Source organism: Puma concolor, chromosome F2 (assembly GCF_028749965.1).
Source record: "Puma concolor isolate L17-30 chromosome F2, mPumCon1.1.hap2, whole genome shotgun sequence".
Classification (NCBI taxonomy): Eukaryota; Metazoa; Chordata; class Mammalia; order Carnivora; family Felidae; genus Puma; species Puma concolor.
The window spans coordinates 16449415-16468848 of record NC_141684.1 but is presented as its reverse complement, the minus strand read 5'-3'; the positions used below and the strand labels follow the sequence as shown (position 1 = coordinate 16468848).

General features: G+C 46.5%; 1 protein-coding gene and 1 long non-coding RNA gene across 2 annotated transcripts in view; one reads left to right on the top strand and one right to left on the bottom strand.

The window, feature by feature from the left end:
• The window catches only part of FER1L6 (fer-1 like family member 6), a 156230-nt gene extending 154886 nt beyond the window's left edge, over nucleotides 1-1344 (top strand). Inside the window, exon 41 of the mRNA XM_025922674.2 lies at nucleotides 383-1344. Within this exon, the coding sequence (XP_025778459.2) occupies nucleotides 383-566 (184 nt within the window). The 3' untranslated portion in view covers nucleotides 567-1344. The remainder of the gene's footprint in view (nucleotides 1-382) is intronic.
• Nucleotides 1345-7642: 6298 nt separating this feature from the next.
• On the bottom strand, nucleotides 7643-8125 carry LOC147571851 (uncharacterized). Its single transcript, XR_015246893.1, has 2 exons — nucleotides 8050-8125; nucleotides 7643-7954 (listed from the first exon to the last, which is right to left on the bottom strand). It is a non-coding gene; the product is annotated as an uncharacterized LOC147571851 (long non-coding RNA).
• Nucleotides 8126-19434: the final 11309 nt, after the last annotated feature.

Below are 19434 nucleotides of genomic sequence, written 5' to 3'. Positions count from 1 at the left end.
GACCGGTATGCTAGGTTCAAAAAGGAGCTACGCCAAGTGATAGATGAGACAGGAATTTGGAAGGAGGGGGATCTTTAGGGACCAAAGTGGTCAAGGAGGGCCTCTTGGGAGAGGTGGGGCTCGAGCTGGTCAGGGTTGGACAGAGACGGAGGGTAGTCAGACTCTTCCCTCCTCCAGACCAAGCTTTGAAATGATGCAGGAATCATTATCACCCAGAATGTTGGATTGCTCCTGCTTTGAGGCAACATGGACTTCTCCCATTCCCAGGCATCTCCTTGTGGGCCTCTAGAAAGTGAGAGTCAGAAATACTTCCCGAGGTCTGGAGAATCCTCTGTGTTGACATCATGGCCTCTTTCCTGATTTTCTCTTGCTTCCCTTGCAGCCGCCCAAACACCTCCTTCTCCTGGTTTGTGAGCCCCTTCAAGTGCCTGTACCACCTCATCTGGAAGAATTACAAAAAGTACATCATCATCGGTTTCATTCTGATTGTCCTCATCATCTTCCTGGTCCTCTTCATCTATACCTTGCCCGGAGCCATCAGCCGAAGGATCGTCGTGGGCTCCTAGAGAATCTTGGAGGACCCAGACCCTCCCATTCTACTTACTCTCTCTTTTTCCTCATTTCTAAATGTGTGAGAGCATGTGCTCTGTGCAGGCACCCATGCTGGGTGCTAAAGGAATGAACCCAAAGGCCCAAGAACCAGTCCCTCTTTCTAAGCACAGATCAGCCCTTCTTGGAGAACATGGGAAAGGAGCCCCTCCTCCCTGCCTCAACCCCTGCCACCACCTTTTAAACTCACGAGCCTTAAGCCATGTTTCCACCCATGGGCAGCATGAAATTATGACTCCTTTGCCTCAGAGTAATCAATGGTGACCTCAGATTGACTTAGGTGAATGTTTTCTTTATGCAATTGGTTTTATTCTGAGAGATCTGATTCTGGATCTGAGATTTATTGAAAGTACTTTTTTTTTTTAAATAAAATTTTTACAGCAAATAAACTGAAAACATTTTAGCAAATTACTAGACATTTAACCTGTCCCATATATCTTAACCTCGTTTAATCCTTATAGTTTATAGAACACATTCACTTACTCAGGCCATGAAACTGGCTTGGAGAAAACTTTGTATCGCCTAAAATACTTTGTTACTGAAGTTCCCATCTAGAGATGAGGTGTTGCTGGTTTTCCATCAAAGTCAACACTGAAAAGAATATTTTCCATAGTAATGCGTTCTCGAGAAACCCATTTGGATTTATGCTCTATGGCGATTTCCAAGTGGGAATTTTATGAATATGAAATATAATTTTGTGTGAGTATGCATTGGGGGAGGGGAGTGGCCCTCCATGATACCACCAAATATGATATTCCCAAAGACCATGATATGAATGACCATCCTGGGCACAATTTAGCACTTAGTCTAACCACCATATGTAGTAGGTACCATTATGACACTCAAGCACAAATTAATTTCAAAAGCAGTCCCAGAAATTAATATCCTACACGCTCATCAGATGGAGCCAAGTTTTTTGAAAGGAAACCTCTGATTTTCGAAGTACACCATGTAGATCTGCTACCCCCTGTAAAGCAGTGGAAGTGAGGGGCTGGTGTTCTCAGTTAAAATAAGGAAACAAAGGGATTGGAGTGTTTGGCCTCATACACAAATAAATATGGCAGCCATTTCTTCTTGTGAACCCGAGGGGCCATTTGGCAGTATTGAGGAGGCTGGATTGGGGTTCCTGCTCCACACCAGAAGCACCAGGGCTACTGTTTTCTTTAGATAGTCTTGCACCTGTATCACTCATAAAATGTAGGATATTAACTGCCACTTGGAAAGTCGTTCTAGAATGTTCCTGGTTGGTCAAAGTAAGATTGAAACATATTCTGCATGATTTTAGACTTAGTGTCGTTCATTAAATTCTGGCCCTAGGTGCTCACTGCCTAGTAACTAAAGTGCCCTATTTTCCTGAAGGGATGAAAAATAGAGCATTTATGGCACTGGCAGCATTTCCTAGAACATGCTTATTCTTACTATGGAATAACACAGGCACCAGCAACAGTGTAGTCAAAAATACTTGATGGCATGGAATGTATACACTGAGTACATTGTAAGTAAAAAAATATATAAGTTACAAACCCACGTACAGCATGATATAAAAAGAAAATATGAAAACAGGCATAGATAAAGCCTGGGGGAATATGCCAAAATGTTAACAGTGATTAGGCAGCGGTATCTTCCTAAAACTTCTAAAATAAGTATGCATTATTTTTAATATAAAAATTTTAATAAATATAGATTTAAATGTGGTGATTTAAAAATAGTTGTTGAGTGTCTTTTGTGTGCTGGGCAGTGGGGATGTGGTAGAAATAAGACAGACCTAGCCCCTTCTCCATGGATCTTACATTCCAATAGCTCCTCAAGATATGGTTTTATCTTCAAATCATGGGGCATCCAATAAGAACACTGAGTAAGGAATGTGCTTCACGGATGAGGTTCAAGAAGAAGGACAACATACAGCTGCGGTGTTGTTTGAAAGGAAAAGAACACCATTATTTTAGGACAGAACTAGAAATAACGTATTATACTTTCTGCTGGATTCTGGGCAGTAAAATGATAAGTCAGCTTTTGACAAAGTAATGCACATCGTTCAAACACACACACACACACACACACACACAAGCTAAAAATTGAAAATCCTTCAAAGTTAAATGGAGTTCATCAACTTTGCTTTGATGCCCAAAGATGTCTGAATGCTGAAAAGCCTTTAGCAGAAGTATTTGAAACACTTGCAGATCAGATGGCATCATAAGAAATGCGTGAGAAGTGGCAGGCAAGGATAATTTTGGAGTCGGCTGTGTCTGGTGCTCTATACATAGGTTATCACTTATAGCCCGTCCTGTCCTGTGTGTAAAAAACAAATAAAATATAATGTTCTAGGCCTAATTTTGCGGCCCTGGACCTAAAGATATTACCGTTTAAAAATAAAAATTAACAAGGAAAAAAACCCATTTCCCAAGAAGTTGCCCTGAGTCCCTATTTACGTTCTCAGATGAAATGTATTCATTTGACAGATTAGAGTTTTTCAGCTTAAGTCCATTTCAGAGCAGTTTTATTTATGCGTTTGTGTTTTCTTTTTTACAACATGTGAATCCTTTCCCCCAACCAAGCAAAACGAGATCGATACCAGCAACACCACCACCAAACAACGCACAGGATAAGATCTCCAATTCTGTGTCCCCAGTAGTTGAGACTTGTGGTGCTTTCCTTGCTCTTTCCCTTAAAACACACGGAAGTGGGAAATTACAGGACTGACTTCACAGCTGGGGCCGGTTGGTGTTTATTCATGCAAAAGACAACTATTGAGCTCCGTTCTCGCTCCTGATGCTATGATCAAAACTGGGCATGCAAAAGTACACAATCATATAAAGTAAGTCTCTGCTCTTGAGGACCACAGAATTTTTAAAAAAAAAATTTTTTTTTCAACATTTATTTATTTTTGGGACAGAGAGAGACAGAGCATGAACGGGGGAGGGGCAGAGAGAGAGGGAGACACAGAATCGGAAACAGGCTCCAGGCTCCGAGCCATCAGCCCAGAGCCCGACGCGGGGCTCGAACTCACGGACCGCGAGATCGTGACCTGGCTGAAGTCGGACGCTCAACCGACTGCACCACCCAGGCGCCCCGAGGACCACAGAATTTGATGGAGAGAAGACATTAATCAAATAGTCGCACGCATGGATAATCACAGACTGAAGGACTGACCGGGGCAAAATATTGGGAAAGACGCAGATCTCACTGAACTAAAATCCAGGTGACGGCAGACCTACCTTCCATCCTGGAGGCTCTAGGGGACCATCTGTCTCCTTGCCTTTTCCAGCTTCTAGAGGCTGCCTGCATTCCTAGGCTCGTGGCTGCTTCCTGCACCTTCAAATCAGTGATGTAACACCTCTCTGTGCCTTTCTCCCGTACTCACATCCCCCTCTGACTATAGCTGGACAAGTTCTTGCTTTTAAGGATGCATGCGATTACATTTGACTCACCCAAGTAATCCAGGAAAATCTCCCCATCTCAAGGCTTAAGGTCCTTAGTCACATCTGCAAAGACCCTTTCACCTTGTAAAGTAACATATTCACAGATTCTGGGGATGAGGACTTGGACTGTGTTTTGGGAGGAGTTCTTATTTTGTTTACCACATGGAGCATCACACAGGCATTGTGATGCATTCGAATTTGGAAGTTATTTCAGCAAAGCCTGGAGAGTCAGAATGATTATGGTGCATGAAAGAAGGAGGCTCCAGAGACGCTTTTCTCTCTTAATAAGATGTTTCCATTTGTTGTTCAGCCTCTCAAGTGACAATTGTCTCAGGAAAAAGGAAGAACTGCTTCCCGACTCATTAAAATCCTCTCAAGCACGGTGGATGAGGCACCTTTGGAGCTGGGAGGGGAAGGACTCGAATTTCCGCCCCCACCCCTGCCCCAGGAGTTTCCAGACCAGCCTGGAAAGTTCAGCTTTTCTTTAATGAGGCAGCAGCTCCTCACATGTCAAGAGCTAACACGTGTCTCTACTCTCCCTCACTTACGAAGGGCCATTTGAGAAAAGAGCACTCTTTTCTTCTGAGTCTTACCGGGAGAAAGAAAATGGGCTTTGGAGGCTGAGATAATTGTGTGGAAACCAGAGCACAGGCTGTGTGACCTTGGGCAAGTTACTCAACACTCCGAATCTGATACATAAAATGCAGACAATGTCTATCTTGTAGGATTGTGGGAGTTTGGGCATGTGGGGTGGGGGGTGGGGTGGTTCTCTACTGTGGATGGAAGTGGAGAAACACTTTTTACCTGTTGTCTTCCATATCATAGTATCCAAACGAACGATCGAATGATCGCTATTTAAGTAACAGACAACTAATGTTTGCTGAGTGCTGTTACAGTTTACAAAGTGATGCATATATTTTCTCACTCATTCTCCCAAAGGTCCCATTGCATAGACAAGGAGACAGCTCCTGGGGTTTCCAAGATTACCAAGCTCATGTGTAGCAGATCTAAACTCCAAGCCCACACCTCTCCCTCCTGCCCCCCTGCTCCGTGCTCTCCAAGAGGCTGCGTGATGATTGGTGTAAGTGGGTGAGGCTGCCTCCAGTCAGAACACTCCTCAATGACTTTTTACGGTTCATCCATGCCTGGGGGGTTCAGCCACAACCCCTGAAATATTTCAAGTGTGTTCAATGCAGCATCACGGATGCATGTTGGAGTCTCGTTTTTTTACTTGAACCGCTGCGTTTGATGGTTAAGGGAATGTAAACGCATCTTTCATTCATGCTACCGCAGATCTTTTCCACATTCTTTTCTCGTTTTGCCACTTCTGGTAGTGAGAAACCCCAATGCAGAAAACAATGCAGACACTTAACTGAGCTCTTTACAGGCATAGAACTTAGATTTGGAAGTTAAGGATGTGAAGAAACAGACATGGTAGAAGGAACTTAATCATACCAGAAACTAGCTACATACCAAATATCTATTTTCTCCTTCTTTCTTGGTAGCAGAAGGCCAGCTGTACTAGGGCAGCAATGTGCTAAGCTCAAGCAGGACGTCTGTCTGTCTGTGTCTTGCTGTTGGGGGTAGCTGAGGCTGCGTGAGCATAGCTCAGTGGGTGGGGTCACAGGAAACCTCACTAAAGGGGGTTGGCTCAGCTGGCAGACCCTTTGTGCCTCTTCTTCCTCCTTCATTGCACCTGCACTGTGGGCGTGATGGCTGGGGCTCTATCAGGTATCTTGGATCATGAGGCAACCTTGACTATGGAAGCTACCATGAATAGTGGGGCAGAAAGAAAAGGTGCAAATCCCTGCTGATTGTGGGCTCACCAAACCATTCCTATATGGACTATGTCCGGACTTTTATACGTGAAAGCAAAAACAAGCCTCTATCTTCCTAAAGCCACAGTTATTTGGGGGTAGTAGTTGTTTTTATTGTTACATGCTGCTGAACCAAATCCTGATACAGAGAAGCTTTTCTTGACCTTACAGAATTGGCAACAGTTTATTCCAGGACCTTGTCTGAATCACTTCACCACTGAGCAGTGAAGGACCAGGCACCCACTGTCCCTTGTGAAGACATTATCTTCTTTCCAAGTTGGAGCTGAGCCCCAGGGAGAGTTTCATGCCATGAAACTCTGCATTTTAGAACCAAATTGAGCAGTTAGAATCTCCAAGTGAAAGTTCCTTACTTTCCTTCCTGAGTTTCTCTTAAATCTCACCTTTAAAAAAAATTTACTTATTTTTCATTTTAGTAAAATATATGTAACATAAAATTTACCATATTAACCATTAATTTTTTTTTTATATTTGTTTATTTTGAGAGAGAGAGCACATGCACGTGCATGAGCAGGGAAGGGGCAGAGAGAAAGAAAGACAGAGAATCCCAAGCAGGCTCTGTGCTCTCAGTGCAGAGTCCCAGGCGGGGCTGAGTCTCACCAACCATGAGATCATGACCTGAGCTGAAATCAAGAGTTAGATGCTTAACCACCTGAGCCACCCATGCGCCCTACATTTTAACCATTAAAAAAATTTTTTCCTTTTACATTTATTTTTGAGAGGGACAGAGAGAGACAGAGTGCGAGCGGGGGAGGGGCAGAGAGCAAGGGAGACACAGAGTCCGAAGCAGGCTCCAGGCTCTGAGCTGTCAGCACAGAGCCCGAGGCGGGGCTCGAACTCATGAACTGTAAGATCATGACCTGAGCCGAAGTCGGATGCTTAACCCACTGAGCCACCCAGGTGCCCTGTAACCATTTTTAAGTATACAGTTCTGTGGCATTGAATACATTCACATTGTACTACAGCCATCACCATCACCTACCTTCAGAACATTCTTCATCTTGCAAAATTAAAACTCTGTTCCCATTACACAGTGACTTCCCGTGCTCCCCCCCCCCCAGCCCCTGGCAATCACCGTTTTACTTTCTGTCTCTATGAGTTTGAGGAGTCTAACTACCTCATGTAAGTGAAATCATATAGAATTGGCCTTTTGTGACGGGTGTATTTCACTTAATATAAAGCCTACGAGGTCCATCCGTGTTGTACTATGTGTCAAGATTCCCTTTGTAAGGCTGAATAATATTCCACTGTATGTGGAGACCACCTTTTGTTTATCCATTCACGGACACTCAGCTTGCGTTGGCCTTTTGGCCATTATGAACAATTGCTACTATAAAACAAGTATACAAATATCTCTTTGAGACCCTACTTTCAGGTTTTTTTTTTTTTTTTTTTTTTTGGAAGGGGAGCAGGATATGCCCAGTAGTGGAATTGCTGGATCATATAATACTCTGTTTAATTTTTTGAGGAATTACATTTCTGTTTTCCATAAGGATGGCCCCCTTTTATATTCCCACCAGCTATGTACAAAAGCTCTAATTTCTTTACTTCCTCAACAATACTTGTTATTTTTCTGAGTTTCTTTTTTTTCATAATAGCCGTCCTAGCAGGTGCGAAGTGATATCTCACAGTTTTGATTTGCAATTCCTCGATGAGTAGTGATATTCAGTATCTTTTTGATGCTGGCAGGCCAGGTCCAAGGACCCAGAGTGGGATCCTGCAGGACCAGCCAAGAGGGTCCTCGGTTGCACGCAGGATAGAAACCAAACACGAGCCAGAGAAAGTGAAAACAGAGTTTATCGAAAAGTGTGAGGGAAAATACCAGACAGAATGTCTGGGAGACTCGGAAAGGAATGGAGAATGAGTCCTGTCGTCACTTGGGGCTGGGGGGTTATTTGGAAGAGGGTCCAGGGAACGTGTTCCTCCAGGAATCTTGGCTGAGGTTTGTTTGAAGCTGATGTCCTAGAACTTGTTTGGGATCTGGCTCTTCTTAGATGTTATCGGGTGTTTGGGGGCCTAGGAGAAACTCAGAGAATGACGAACGCTCTTCCTTCCCCCTTGGAGCGGGAACGTAGATTCTTTGGCTTTTAGCTGGATGAAAAATATAGGACATGGGTACACGGAACCTAGCGGAGAAACAGCAGAGACAGAGCCTTTCTAAAATGGAATCCCTCCAGCTTCCCTACCTTGTTTTCATGTGGTTATTGGTCGTTTGTGTATCTCCTTCGGAGAAATGTCTGTTCACATCCTGTGCTCATTTTTTTTTTTTCCAACGTTTATTTATTTTTGGGACAGAGAGAGACAGAGCATGAACGGGGGAGGGGCAGAGAGAGAGGGAGGCACAGAATTGGAAACAGGCTCCAGGCTCTGAGCCATCAGCCCAGAGCCCGACGCGGGGCTCGAACTCACGGACCGCGAGATCGTGACCTGGCTGAAGTCAGATGCCTAACTGACTGCGCCACCCAGGCGCCCCCATCCTGTGCTCATTTTTAAGCTGCATTGATTTCTGTTGAGTTTTAGAAGCTCTCTCTACATTCTGGGACACCTGGGTGGCTGAATCAGTTAAACTGCCAACTCTTGGCTTCAGCTCAGGTCATGATCTCACAGTTCATGAGTTTGAGTCCCGTGTCGGGCTCCACGCTGACCACAAGGACAGCAAGGACAGCGCGGACAGTGTGGAGCCTGCTTGGGATTCTCGCTCTCGCTCTCTTTGCCCCTCCCCCACTCCTGCTCACTCTCTCTCTCTCTCTCTCTCTCTCTCTCGGTGTCTCAAAATAAATAAGTAAATGAACCTTTAAAAAACTAAAAGAAAAAAGAGGTTCTTTCGACATTCCGGGTATCAATCCTTTATCAGATGTGTGATTTGCAAATATTTTCTCTCGTTCTATGACTTGCCTTGTCACTCTGTCCATGGTGTCCTTTGACATACATTTTTAAAAATTCTGATGGAGCCCAAGTTGCCTTGTTTTTCTTTTGTTGCCTATGCCTTTGGTGTCCTATCCAAGAAATCACGATCAAATCCAGTGTTCTGCAGCTCTCCCTCTGTGTTTTCTTTTAAGAGGTCTAGAGTTACAGCTCTTATATTTAGGGCTGTGATACATGCAGTGTTAATTTTTGTATGTGGTGTTAAGTAAGCATCCAATGTCATTCTTTTGCACGTGGATATCCAGTTTTCCCAGCACCATGTGTTGGGAACCTCACCTATGGAGTATTTTCTGTGCTTCATTCATCAGTAGCACCCCTGGTAACTGATCTTTATTGCAGCAAGTGCGCTAGATATTTTCATAATCTTCTTGAATCCTGGTGATGACTCCGTGAAGAGTCTATGGTCAGGATAGGCCGGAATGTATTGCGGTAACACACACTCTCAAATCTCAGAGTTTTACCTGAATAGTTTTTGTCACTCACAGACGTGGCTTTGGGTCTGAGCAACAACCCACACATTGGCCCAGGATTCCATAGGGACCCTCCATGTCAACATTGATTCCACGATGTCTGGGTCAGGGAAAACAGTGTGATGAGACCCCAACATTGACTAGTCAATGCTTCCACTCGGAAATAACACAGGATACTTTCACTCAGGGCTCATTGACCAAAACAAGTCACGTGGGCAAACCCGACTTCAAGAGAGCAGAGAACTACAGCCCCCTTGCATGTTCAGAAGTAGAGAACCAGATATTGGGGAATAATAGTAACGCTTTCTACATGCAGGTATGACTATTCCCAATTCACCGATCAGAAATTAGGGAGTCATAGCTAATTACGAGGCAGTTCTGTTTGGTTTTAAAACCATATTCTCTTTTCCTGTTCCCAACACAATAGCTATTACATTAGAATATACTGGATTATAGATTATTTTCTCCCTAGAGAATGATGAATTTTCTGCCTGCACCAGCCTTTGTGATGTCTATGATGATTTAATGAAGCTGCTTGCTAACTGTATGCAACATATTTTCAATAAAACAACAAAATTCAGGGGCGCCTGGGTGGCTCAGTCGGTTAAGCGTCCGACTTTGGCTCAGGTCATGATCTCGCGGTCTGTGAGTTCGAGCCCCGCGTTGGGCTCTGTGCTGACAGCTCAGAGCCTGGAGCCTGTTTCCGATTCTGTGTCTCCATCTCTCTCTCTCTGCCCCTCCCCCGTTCATGCTCTGTCTCTCTCTGTCTCAAAAATAAATAAATATTGAAAAAAAAATTAAAAAAAAACCAACAAAATTCAGATAGTGGTGAGTCATTTCTGTGGTTTTCCTGAGCTCCTTCACCAGAACCATTTACAACTCCTAAGAGTCCACCCATGGCTCTTAGGAGATAGCCAAGGGCCCTTTTCTCCCTCTGACATATTCCAGAAGTTCAGCTGGATCAGTTTAGGATTCGGGCACATATAGGCGCAGTGGTGGCCACTAAATGGAAGTATATTTGCGTTGATGCCAAAGTTCAATATGCACTGATGTCAGTTTTAAAAATACGCATCAGGAGTACGCGACCCTCAGCCCCTCCACCCTCCCCTCCCCTCCTGCAATCATGAGGTTGCTCTCTGTATTTACAAGGCTGTTTCGGTCTTTGTTCTTTTTTCTTTTGTTCTGTTTTTCAGATTCCACAAATATGTGAACTCAAATGGTATTTGTCTGAACTGATTTCCCTTAGTATAATACCCTCTAGGCCCATCCACATTGTCATGAAATAGGTGAAGGGGATTAAGAGGTACAGATCTCCAGTTATAAAATAAATAAGTCACAGAAATGAAAAGGAAAGCATAGAGAACGGAGTTAATATTGTTTTTTTTTTTTAATTTTTTTTTCAACGTTTATTTATTTTTGGGACAGAGAGAGACAGAGCATGAACGGGGGAGGGGCAGAGAGAGAGGGAGACACAGAATCGGAAACAGGCTCCAGGCTCTGAGCCATCAGCCCAGAGCCTGACGCGGGGCTCGAACTCACGGACCGCGAGATCGTGACCTGGCTGAAGTCGGACGCTTAACCGACTGCGCCACCCAGGCGCCCCTGGAGTTAATATTGTAATAAAGTATGGTGACAGTGACTATACTCATTGTCGTGAGCACTGAGAAATGTGTAGAATTGTCAGATCACTATGCTGTACATCCGAAACTCATATATGTTGTGTGTCAACTATACTTACGAGAACAAAAACAAAAACAAAAACAAGAGGTACATGTGCTTTGTTCACACCTCTCCCATGACTCAGATGCATTTTCTCTGGCTCTAGAATCAATATGTACTTGTCACCATGCCTTATTTATCCCTGAATACTGAATTTCCTCAGGTCCTATCGACCGGATGGGTAGAAATGGAATCCAGTAATGGTAATAAGGCCGAAGTCACGGTTCTCCTGATCCACTTGATCTATAGAAACTCGGCCTCCTCAAAAGTCTTATTCCCTCACTCAGCCCCAGAAACTTAAAAAAAAAAAAAACTTAAGGTCTGGGACAGGTCACCCACCATCATTTCTAGCTACAGGGGTAGGAACAGATAAGAAGGCAGAGACAGAAACGGGTGACCACGTGACAAATGTTGGCGAATGACAGATAGTAAGAAGTCTACTGGCTGGCACTTTTGAAATGCTCTGGTTTACCCGCCAGAAAGAGTGGCACAGCTTTTTTCCTTTATCCTATCCCCTGATTCCTTCTTGGATTGTAAATGTGATCACTGGAGCTACAGCAGCCTTCTCTCCACATGAGGACAGAAGCCAAGGCCAATCCGATGACGGCCGCAAGAAGCCCTCACTCTGCTCTGCTCCCCTTCAGGATTCCTGCCACATGGGAGAAAACAAACCCTGGATCTGTTAGGTTTTCTGTAGCTTGCAGTCAATAGCAATCCTAACTGGTACAGAGTGGCAAGGCACGTGTCTCCAAAACTACGGATGACATTAAATTGCCTTTAAGAGAGGGGTGCCTGGGTGGCTCAGTCAGTTAAGCGTCCGACTTCAGCTCAGGTCATGATCTCACAGTCCGTGTGTTCGAGCCCCGCATCGGGCTCTGGGCTGACAGCTCAGAGCCTGGAGCCTGCTTCAGATTCTGTGTCCCCCTCTCTCTCTGGCCCTCCCCTGCTCACACTCTGTCTCTCTCTCTCTTAAAAATAAATAAACATTAAAAAAATTTGTTTAATTGCTTTTAAGGGAAAACACACCCCTTTGAGTGAAGATGGGGGAGGAAGGGGCAGGGCAAGAGGCAGGGACTGGCCAGATTTGGGAGCAGAGTCAGCACAAAAATATAGACCGCGGTGGCCCATGTTCTTGAATCTCCCCATCCCCGCCACTGGCACCACTCACGTATAAACAGAAACCAGGGCAGGGGCAGGAGGAAGGGAGAAGCTAAAACCATAAAAACTCAGGAATTCAGTGACTTGGTCATTTGGTGAATTGGCTTTTAGTAAATTAGCTTTCAGAGATTTGACTGTCAGCAAAGTGACTTAAAGCCTGTGTTTTTGGTTGGAACTACTCCCATTCCCAGAACTGCCCCGCCTCCCACACTAGCCAGAGCGGGGCTGCGGCCCCGGGCTGAGAGGGATGAACCCTCCCCGGCTCACTGTATGCTCGGGAAGGGCCTGGCGGGGGGCTGCGCTATCCCAGAGCCCTCTTGGGATCTCAGCCCAGTGGCTCCTTTACCTCCCCACTCTCTCTGGAGCATTCAGGCATCAGCCCCGGAGTGGGGCACAGAGGCAAACCCATGGGGAGGCCTGGGATTCCCGCACACCGGCCTCCCCTCAGGGGGCTGGGGTTTTGATGTTGGCCAAGCTCTTCGGTGCTTGCCCCTCCCCGTCCAGGCTTTATTCTCTTTCAGGAGGCCCCTAAGTTCTCGTAGGAAGAACCCTGGGCAGGTGTGTGAACCACAATTTTCCAGACAGGCCTTGTATGGCTGACCCCCAGCTGAGGCTCGAGCTGAGAATGCACATCCCAAGTTCCCAGGGCTGGTCTGGCATATGACAGGAGGTCAGTAGACACTTGTTCAATAACTGATTATAATAATCACTGTCCTCTGTGGAGGGCCTACTGTGTGTCTTGCGCTGAGCCAGATTCTTCATTTTCATATACCTCAGTTCCCTGAGGCTACCGTGAGCCCCTCTTCTAGAATAAAGAGGAACAAGGGAAATAAAATTGATCTTCCAGAACTGGGAGACCATCCACTGGAGGAAACTGGTCCGCCTAAGAGGCAGGTCAGCCTCAGCTAAAACTTAAAAATAGGTAGGATCTCTGGGCTGAAACAAAATAAAGTCACTCTTTATCCAAAGCATGGGGTAACGTGGTCACAATCGCCTGGTAGTGTTTCATGTTTCCGAATTGCTTGCTTTTGGGGAACCATCTCTTTCCCACCTTCAGTCCATCTGGTTTTAGGTGAAAGTAACTTTACCTCCCTGCCCTCAGACCTTGGACATGTATCCTGGACTTAGCCTGTGAGTGTTAAAGCCCAAGGGCGCAGTGATTCAGTGAGTCATTCAGGGTTGTCCAAGTGACCCAAAAACAAGTGAGTTAGAGTCATTCCTGGGACTATCACTGACCCTCACTTTTGTGTGGAGAGTGGGGAGGGAAATTTATGCTAAGTGCTTACCGGAGGATAAAATCAGCCCAGAGGAAAGCATCTCAGAGGAGAGAGAGCAAGAGGGAGAGAAGAAAACCAAACTGGATCCAGCCATGCCTGAAGCACATACCTACCCCTGAGCTTCCCAGCTACTTCAGCCAAGATATTTTGTGTTAAGCTAGTTTGAGTTGGGTGGGTCTAAAACCTGGTCTGAGTACCCCGAGAGCTCTTCAGGGGGAAGACTTGCTCATGCTTTCGCATACTCCGGTCCTGCTGGCAAAGTCATCTCTGCGCTTAATGGACATCATATAGCACCTCCACTTTTCTCATTCTCCAACCCCAGATCTGTCCATCTCCTAGGATCCTCAGCTAGATAAATGACACTTCCATGTACGTATCTGCCGAAATCCCGAGAGGTGTCATTGGTTTTCCTCTTACCCATACCCTCCAACTTCCAATAATCAGAGCCTGTCAATAGGGGGCAGACCCCAAACATATCCATATCCTTCCGCGGTTCCTCGGCTCTTCTGCCACCATCATGGCTGGCCTGACGGTTGCAAAGACCTCTCAACAGGTATCCCTGGGGCAGCCAAGGTGATCTCCAACCGTGTAGATCAGGTCTGGTTGCTGCCCGGCTTCCAACAATTCATTGCTCCGAGGAAGAAGGTTAAGTCTGTCCACTGGCCCGTGAGCTCTGTGCACTCTGGCCCTGCAGCCTCGGTGACCTTTCCCAGGCCCCTTGCCCCCCTGCTCATTTGCCCCAGCTTGCCTGCGTCGTTCCTGTTCCCTGGCCTTGCCTGGGGCCTTACAGCCCCTTCCGACTCTGTCCTCCTGGAGCTTTTGTCTCCAGGGCTCCCCATGCATGGTTCATCCTTATTTCTCTGGTCTCACCTCATGAGTCATGTCTCTCCTCGGAGAGACTCTCTGGCTTATTTGCTTTAGGCTCATGTCTCCCTGGTGGGGATGGCAGCTCCGGGAGGTAAATGTTACCCCACCCCACAGTAGAGACTGTGAGACCAGCGTCCAGCATTGTTATTAGTCAACTTCAGCTCCAGGACAGATCGTGCAGATTGGGGGGCTAAACACCGGGAATTAATTTCTCACAGTTCTACAGGCTGGATGTCTGAGAGCGAGATGTCAGCAGGCCGGCAGGGCTGGCTTCTTCTGAGCCTCTCTCCTTGGCTTGCAGATGGCCGTCTTTTCCCTGAGTCCTCACACGGCCTTCCGTCCACGTCCATCTGTGTCCAAATCTCCTCATGGGGACACAAGCCACGTTGGATGAGGCCCACCCTAATGGCCCCATATGAACTTAATTACCTCTGTGAGGGGTCTGCCTCCAAATACAGTCCCACTCTTGGGTCCTGGGGGTTAGGACTTCAAAATAGGAATTTGGGAGGAAAACGATTCAGCCCATAACAGGCATAAAGTAGGCCCTCAAACACATTCGTGAAATTAGCGCAACGATCTTCTCCCCACATTAGCCAAGGTTTGCCTTTTCCGCCCTGCACCGGCCCCAGTAACCTCCTGTTGGAGATCTGGCCTCCTGGGTGACTAGTCGATCCGGCTAGTGCTAGACGTGACACACGTACTTTTCGTTGTAAACGAATACGGCAGAATTCTGCTGTTTGTCACCATCTGCGGTGCTCTCTAATCAGCATGGACAGTTTCTGAGGCCTTCTTACCCCTGCACAGACTGCTCCAGCCCCAACCTTCAAAAGCGACGGTCAGGTCCCGGGATGCAGTAGATGAGGGTGGGTGGGGGCGGGGGGCGGGTACCACTGGTGTGGTCTTCCCTGACCTCAGCAGCCCCTCTCCTGATTATTCCTATTTTACAGCTGATCAGAGAGGTTAGGCAGATTGTACAAAGTCACCCAGCCAGTAAATGATGGGAGAATCAGAATTCACATCTGGTTTTCTCTGGCAGCAAAACCCCTGCGTTGTCATTGTTCTACAGTTCTTAACTTCTGCAGATGGATATGGAAAAACAAGGGGCAAATGACCCCCCACCCCCACCCCCGCCAATTCCCCGGGGGCGCTGATGTCATTCCTCAACGGGGAAACACTTGCTGCTTTGAAAAAACGTGAGGATGGCAACAGCGAAACCTGAGCAGCCTGACAGAAGCAAGGAGCAGATGGAAGTATCTGGTGAGGCTTCAACTCAGACGCCCCCTCCTCACATCTGGAGCCTGAGCTGCCGGGCCCGAGCCTTGGCAGCCACATTTTGGCACTTTCCCCGGGCCTGGATCTTGTCAACCAGGATTCCAGAAAAGACTGAATAAAGAACGAGTAAACGTCAGGAGTGCGTCCTCCCCAGGGTCAACTCCTTCCAAAGCGGCGCTTCCCGTTCACCCTGGCCTCCGGCGCCACCGCTGGACTAGGTTTCTTTTTGTATCATAAGCCCCGCCAGGTCTAGAGCCCGAGCCCGTGAGGAGACGCCACGCAGCCTGGTGATTAAGAACAAACGTGGGCGTTAACGTAACAGAAATCTGATCTCAATCCAGGTTCAAACACTTCACCTTCCTGGTGAGACGTCAATGGGGATAATAGTCCCAATCGTGTTGTTCAGCTATGAAGAAAAATGTGATAAGAAAGTCAAATTCTTAGCACAGTGTGAGTCTCGACAAAGAATATTAGAACCTTGGGGTGCCTGGCTGGCTCGGTTGGGTGAGTGTCTAACTCTTGATTTTGGCTTGGGTCATGATCCTAGGGTCATGAGATCGAGCCCCGCATTGGGCTTCTCACTGGGCGTCCAGCTTGCTTGGGATTCTCTCTCTCTCTCTCTCTCTCTTTCTCTCTCCCTCTCCCCCGACCTCAAGAAAAAAATAAAAAATAAACATAAAAGAATCTTCGAACCCAGACTTGTGGCTTGGGTCTTGCATAGTGATCTTCTGGATATTGAAGTTATTTTCAGGAGTTTAACACCCATGTCTTCACTACTTCTTTCTTCCTTCCTTCCTTCCTTCTTTCCCTTCTTTCTTTTTTAAGAATGTAAGACACTCATAGACAAGGGTTTGAATTCCAGCTTAGCTGCCAGTCGGCTGTGTGACCTTGGACAATTGACTTCACCACTTAAAGAGGCAATTTCTTTTTTCTGAAAAATAATAGTAACGGCTATTATTTAATGGGCCACACACTCTGCTACAGGGCGTTAATACATTATGTAATTTAATCTTCTTAACCCAGTGAGGAAGGCATTTTCCCTAATTTAGACACGAGAGGCTTAGTAACTGGTCAAGGTTACTCAGCTAGTGCAGAGCTCAGTCAGGATTTGAATCCTGAACTTCTAGGCTTTAAAACTAATGCTCTTTTGGGGTGCCTGGTTGGTTAAACATCTGACTTTGGCTTAGGTCATGATCTCACGATTTGTGAGTTCGAGCCCTGTGCTGACAGTGGGGAGCCTGCCTGGGATTCTCTCTCTCTTCCTCCCTCTCTGCCCCTCCCCCACTTTTGTGAGCATATGCGTGCATGCGTTCTCTCTCTCTCTCTCTCAAAATAAAAAAAGAAATGTTTAAAACTGATGCTCTTTCACCTGCCCCCCCCCTTCCCCATGAGGATGACCATACTTTCCCTCCCACACGGCTTGGTGTGAACACAGAGACAAGGGAGGCAAAACTGCTTTCTGCACTGTAGAAAGGCAAAGAAAATGTCAGTTGTTATTTGATCTCACCTGCTGGCTCCACATCTGTCCTCCCTTTGGGACCTGTCTCTCAACCCATAGCATCTCCGGGGGGAGGAAAGTGTCAGCCAACCTACAGCTCTGTCCCTCAACACCCTCCTCCTCTGGACCTGGGGATGGTTGCCTTGGGAACCGAGTGATTTTTTTTTCTTGCTGGCTGCCCTGAAGACAGGCACACTGGGAAAGCTGCCAGAGACGGGCTCCTGGTGGATTATCTGGTGCCCAGGCCGTTGGCTTTGGTGGTCTAAGACACCTGCTGCTTGGGAAGAAACCAGGAGGTATGGGGTGGAAGAAAGAACTCCTAGAAATCTGAGTAGAGACCAAAACTGAAGTCAGGAAGACCATCCAACCGAACCCTGAATCTGAAGGGTCCCAGACAGAAAAGAAGAGGATGGAATACAGAAAGAAGAAGGGCCAAAGTGTAGGGTAGGATCCAGAGAAACTCCCACTACTCAGAAAATGTCAGGGCCAAGCCTCTTCGAGGAGGGTGGGGACCCTGGCTACAGCCAGGAGCTGAGGCCAAGATGCTGAACCTACCCAAACGAGCAGGTTCAATCCACCCTTGCCTTTTGTCTCACAGCCCTGGGGGAAGGAACTTCAGGATGGGTCAGTTTTGTTCTTTATAGACTTTATTTTTTTATGGCAGTTTTATTTCATGGCACAGTCAAGTGGGAAATACAGGATTCCCATGTACCTCTGACTCCACACATGTACAGCCTCCCCCTACTATCAACATCCCCCACCACAATTATTATTACAACCAATGAACCTTTGCTGACACATCGTTATCGCTCAGAGTCCATAGTTAACATTAGGGTTCATTCTTGGTGTTGCACACTCTATGCATTTGGACAAACATATAGTGACATATACGTCATATATGTCAAATATGTGCCTCCACCCATCATTACAGTATCAGATGGAATAATTTCACTCTCCTGAAAACGCTCTGTGTCGCCACTTGGTCATCCCATAGAACCGCAGCTCTTTTTACTTTCCCCATGGTTTTGCCTTCGCTTGGGTATCATAGGGCTGGAATTATATAGCATGTAGCCTTTTCAGCCTTTCCCCTCACTTAGTAACATGTTTTTAAGGTTCCTCCACGTCTCTTCATGGCTTAATAGTTTGCTTCTCTTTAGCACCGAATAATATTCCATTATCTGGATGTATCATAACTTATCTATTCACCTACCGAAGGACATCTTGGTTGCTTCCAAGCTTTGGCCATTACAAATAGAGCTGCTATAAACATCTGTGTGTAGGTTTTTGTGTGGACAGTAGGAAATACCAAGTAACGCGACCGCTGAATCACGTGGTAAGGGTATGTTTAGTTTGGCTAAAAAAGAAAACGGCCAGAAATGAGTCAATTTTGATGGTAAGGGTTGTTCAGACACGAGAGAGCTCCTCAAAAGACGGTGTCTAGATAAAGAGTAGGGTACCACGATGGTGGAAGCAGAGATGCAGACGAAGGGCAAATAGAAGGCAAAAATGGTGAAGACTGACCCACCTCGTTCACGACCGCCAAGGCCAGGGCTAGAGACCTCATCTTTGCTTGACCTTCATTCAGCCTTCGCTGAGCCAGAGCTGCCAGCTCGAGTCACACTTGCCCTTAGGAATCACCAACTGGTTGTAAGAATCACGAGTCATTAATCCAATTCACTAATTATCCAATTGGCCCCTGGACTTTTCAGTACCTTAAAGGGGTCCTCCTGCCAAGGCACTGGTGTGTTGGAGACTGGAACTATAAATTACTCGTTTGTCTTCCTTCCGGACTATAACCAGTTGACAGTAGACACAAGGAGCCAAACAGGGACTAGAGACTCAGTTTTATCAATAGCAGCAATGTCCCCTTGCGTTAAGCCATGGCTTTCGACCGCACAATCCCCTGCCCGTGCCCTGCATGGAAGGTGATGGGCCAGCAGAGCAGGACGAATTTACAATCTACCACTTTGGTTTTTTTGCTTTAGGTTCTGCTAAGGAAGATGGAGAATGATGAGATCACGAGGCTCACTGTGCCTGGGCACAGATCCCACAAGAAGCAAGAGCCCTGCCATGAATGAGCAGTGACCGGAACACACTCACCTTGCCCAACAGAGCGATGCGCTGCTGAGAGTCAGTCTCTCGCTGGCTCTCCAGGGGATGAGTCGGTGCTCTTACTCTCTGCTACTGGGGTGGGAGAGAGAAACCTACCATCCCTGTTTGCCTGGCACTGAAGCGCTGCTGTGATATGGGATTTTTAACGCTAAAACCAGGAAGTCTCTGGCAAATCGGGACAAGTGGGTCACCTTACGTCCTCCTCGAGCCTTAGCACATGTGTTCTTTCTAATGAGGGACAACAATGTGGAGAGACGAAGAGAAGGGTTTCTC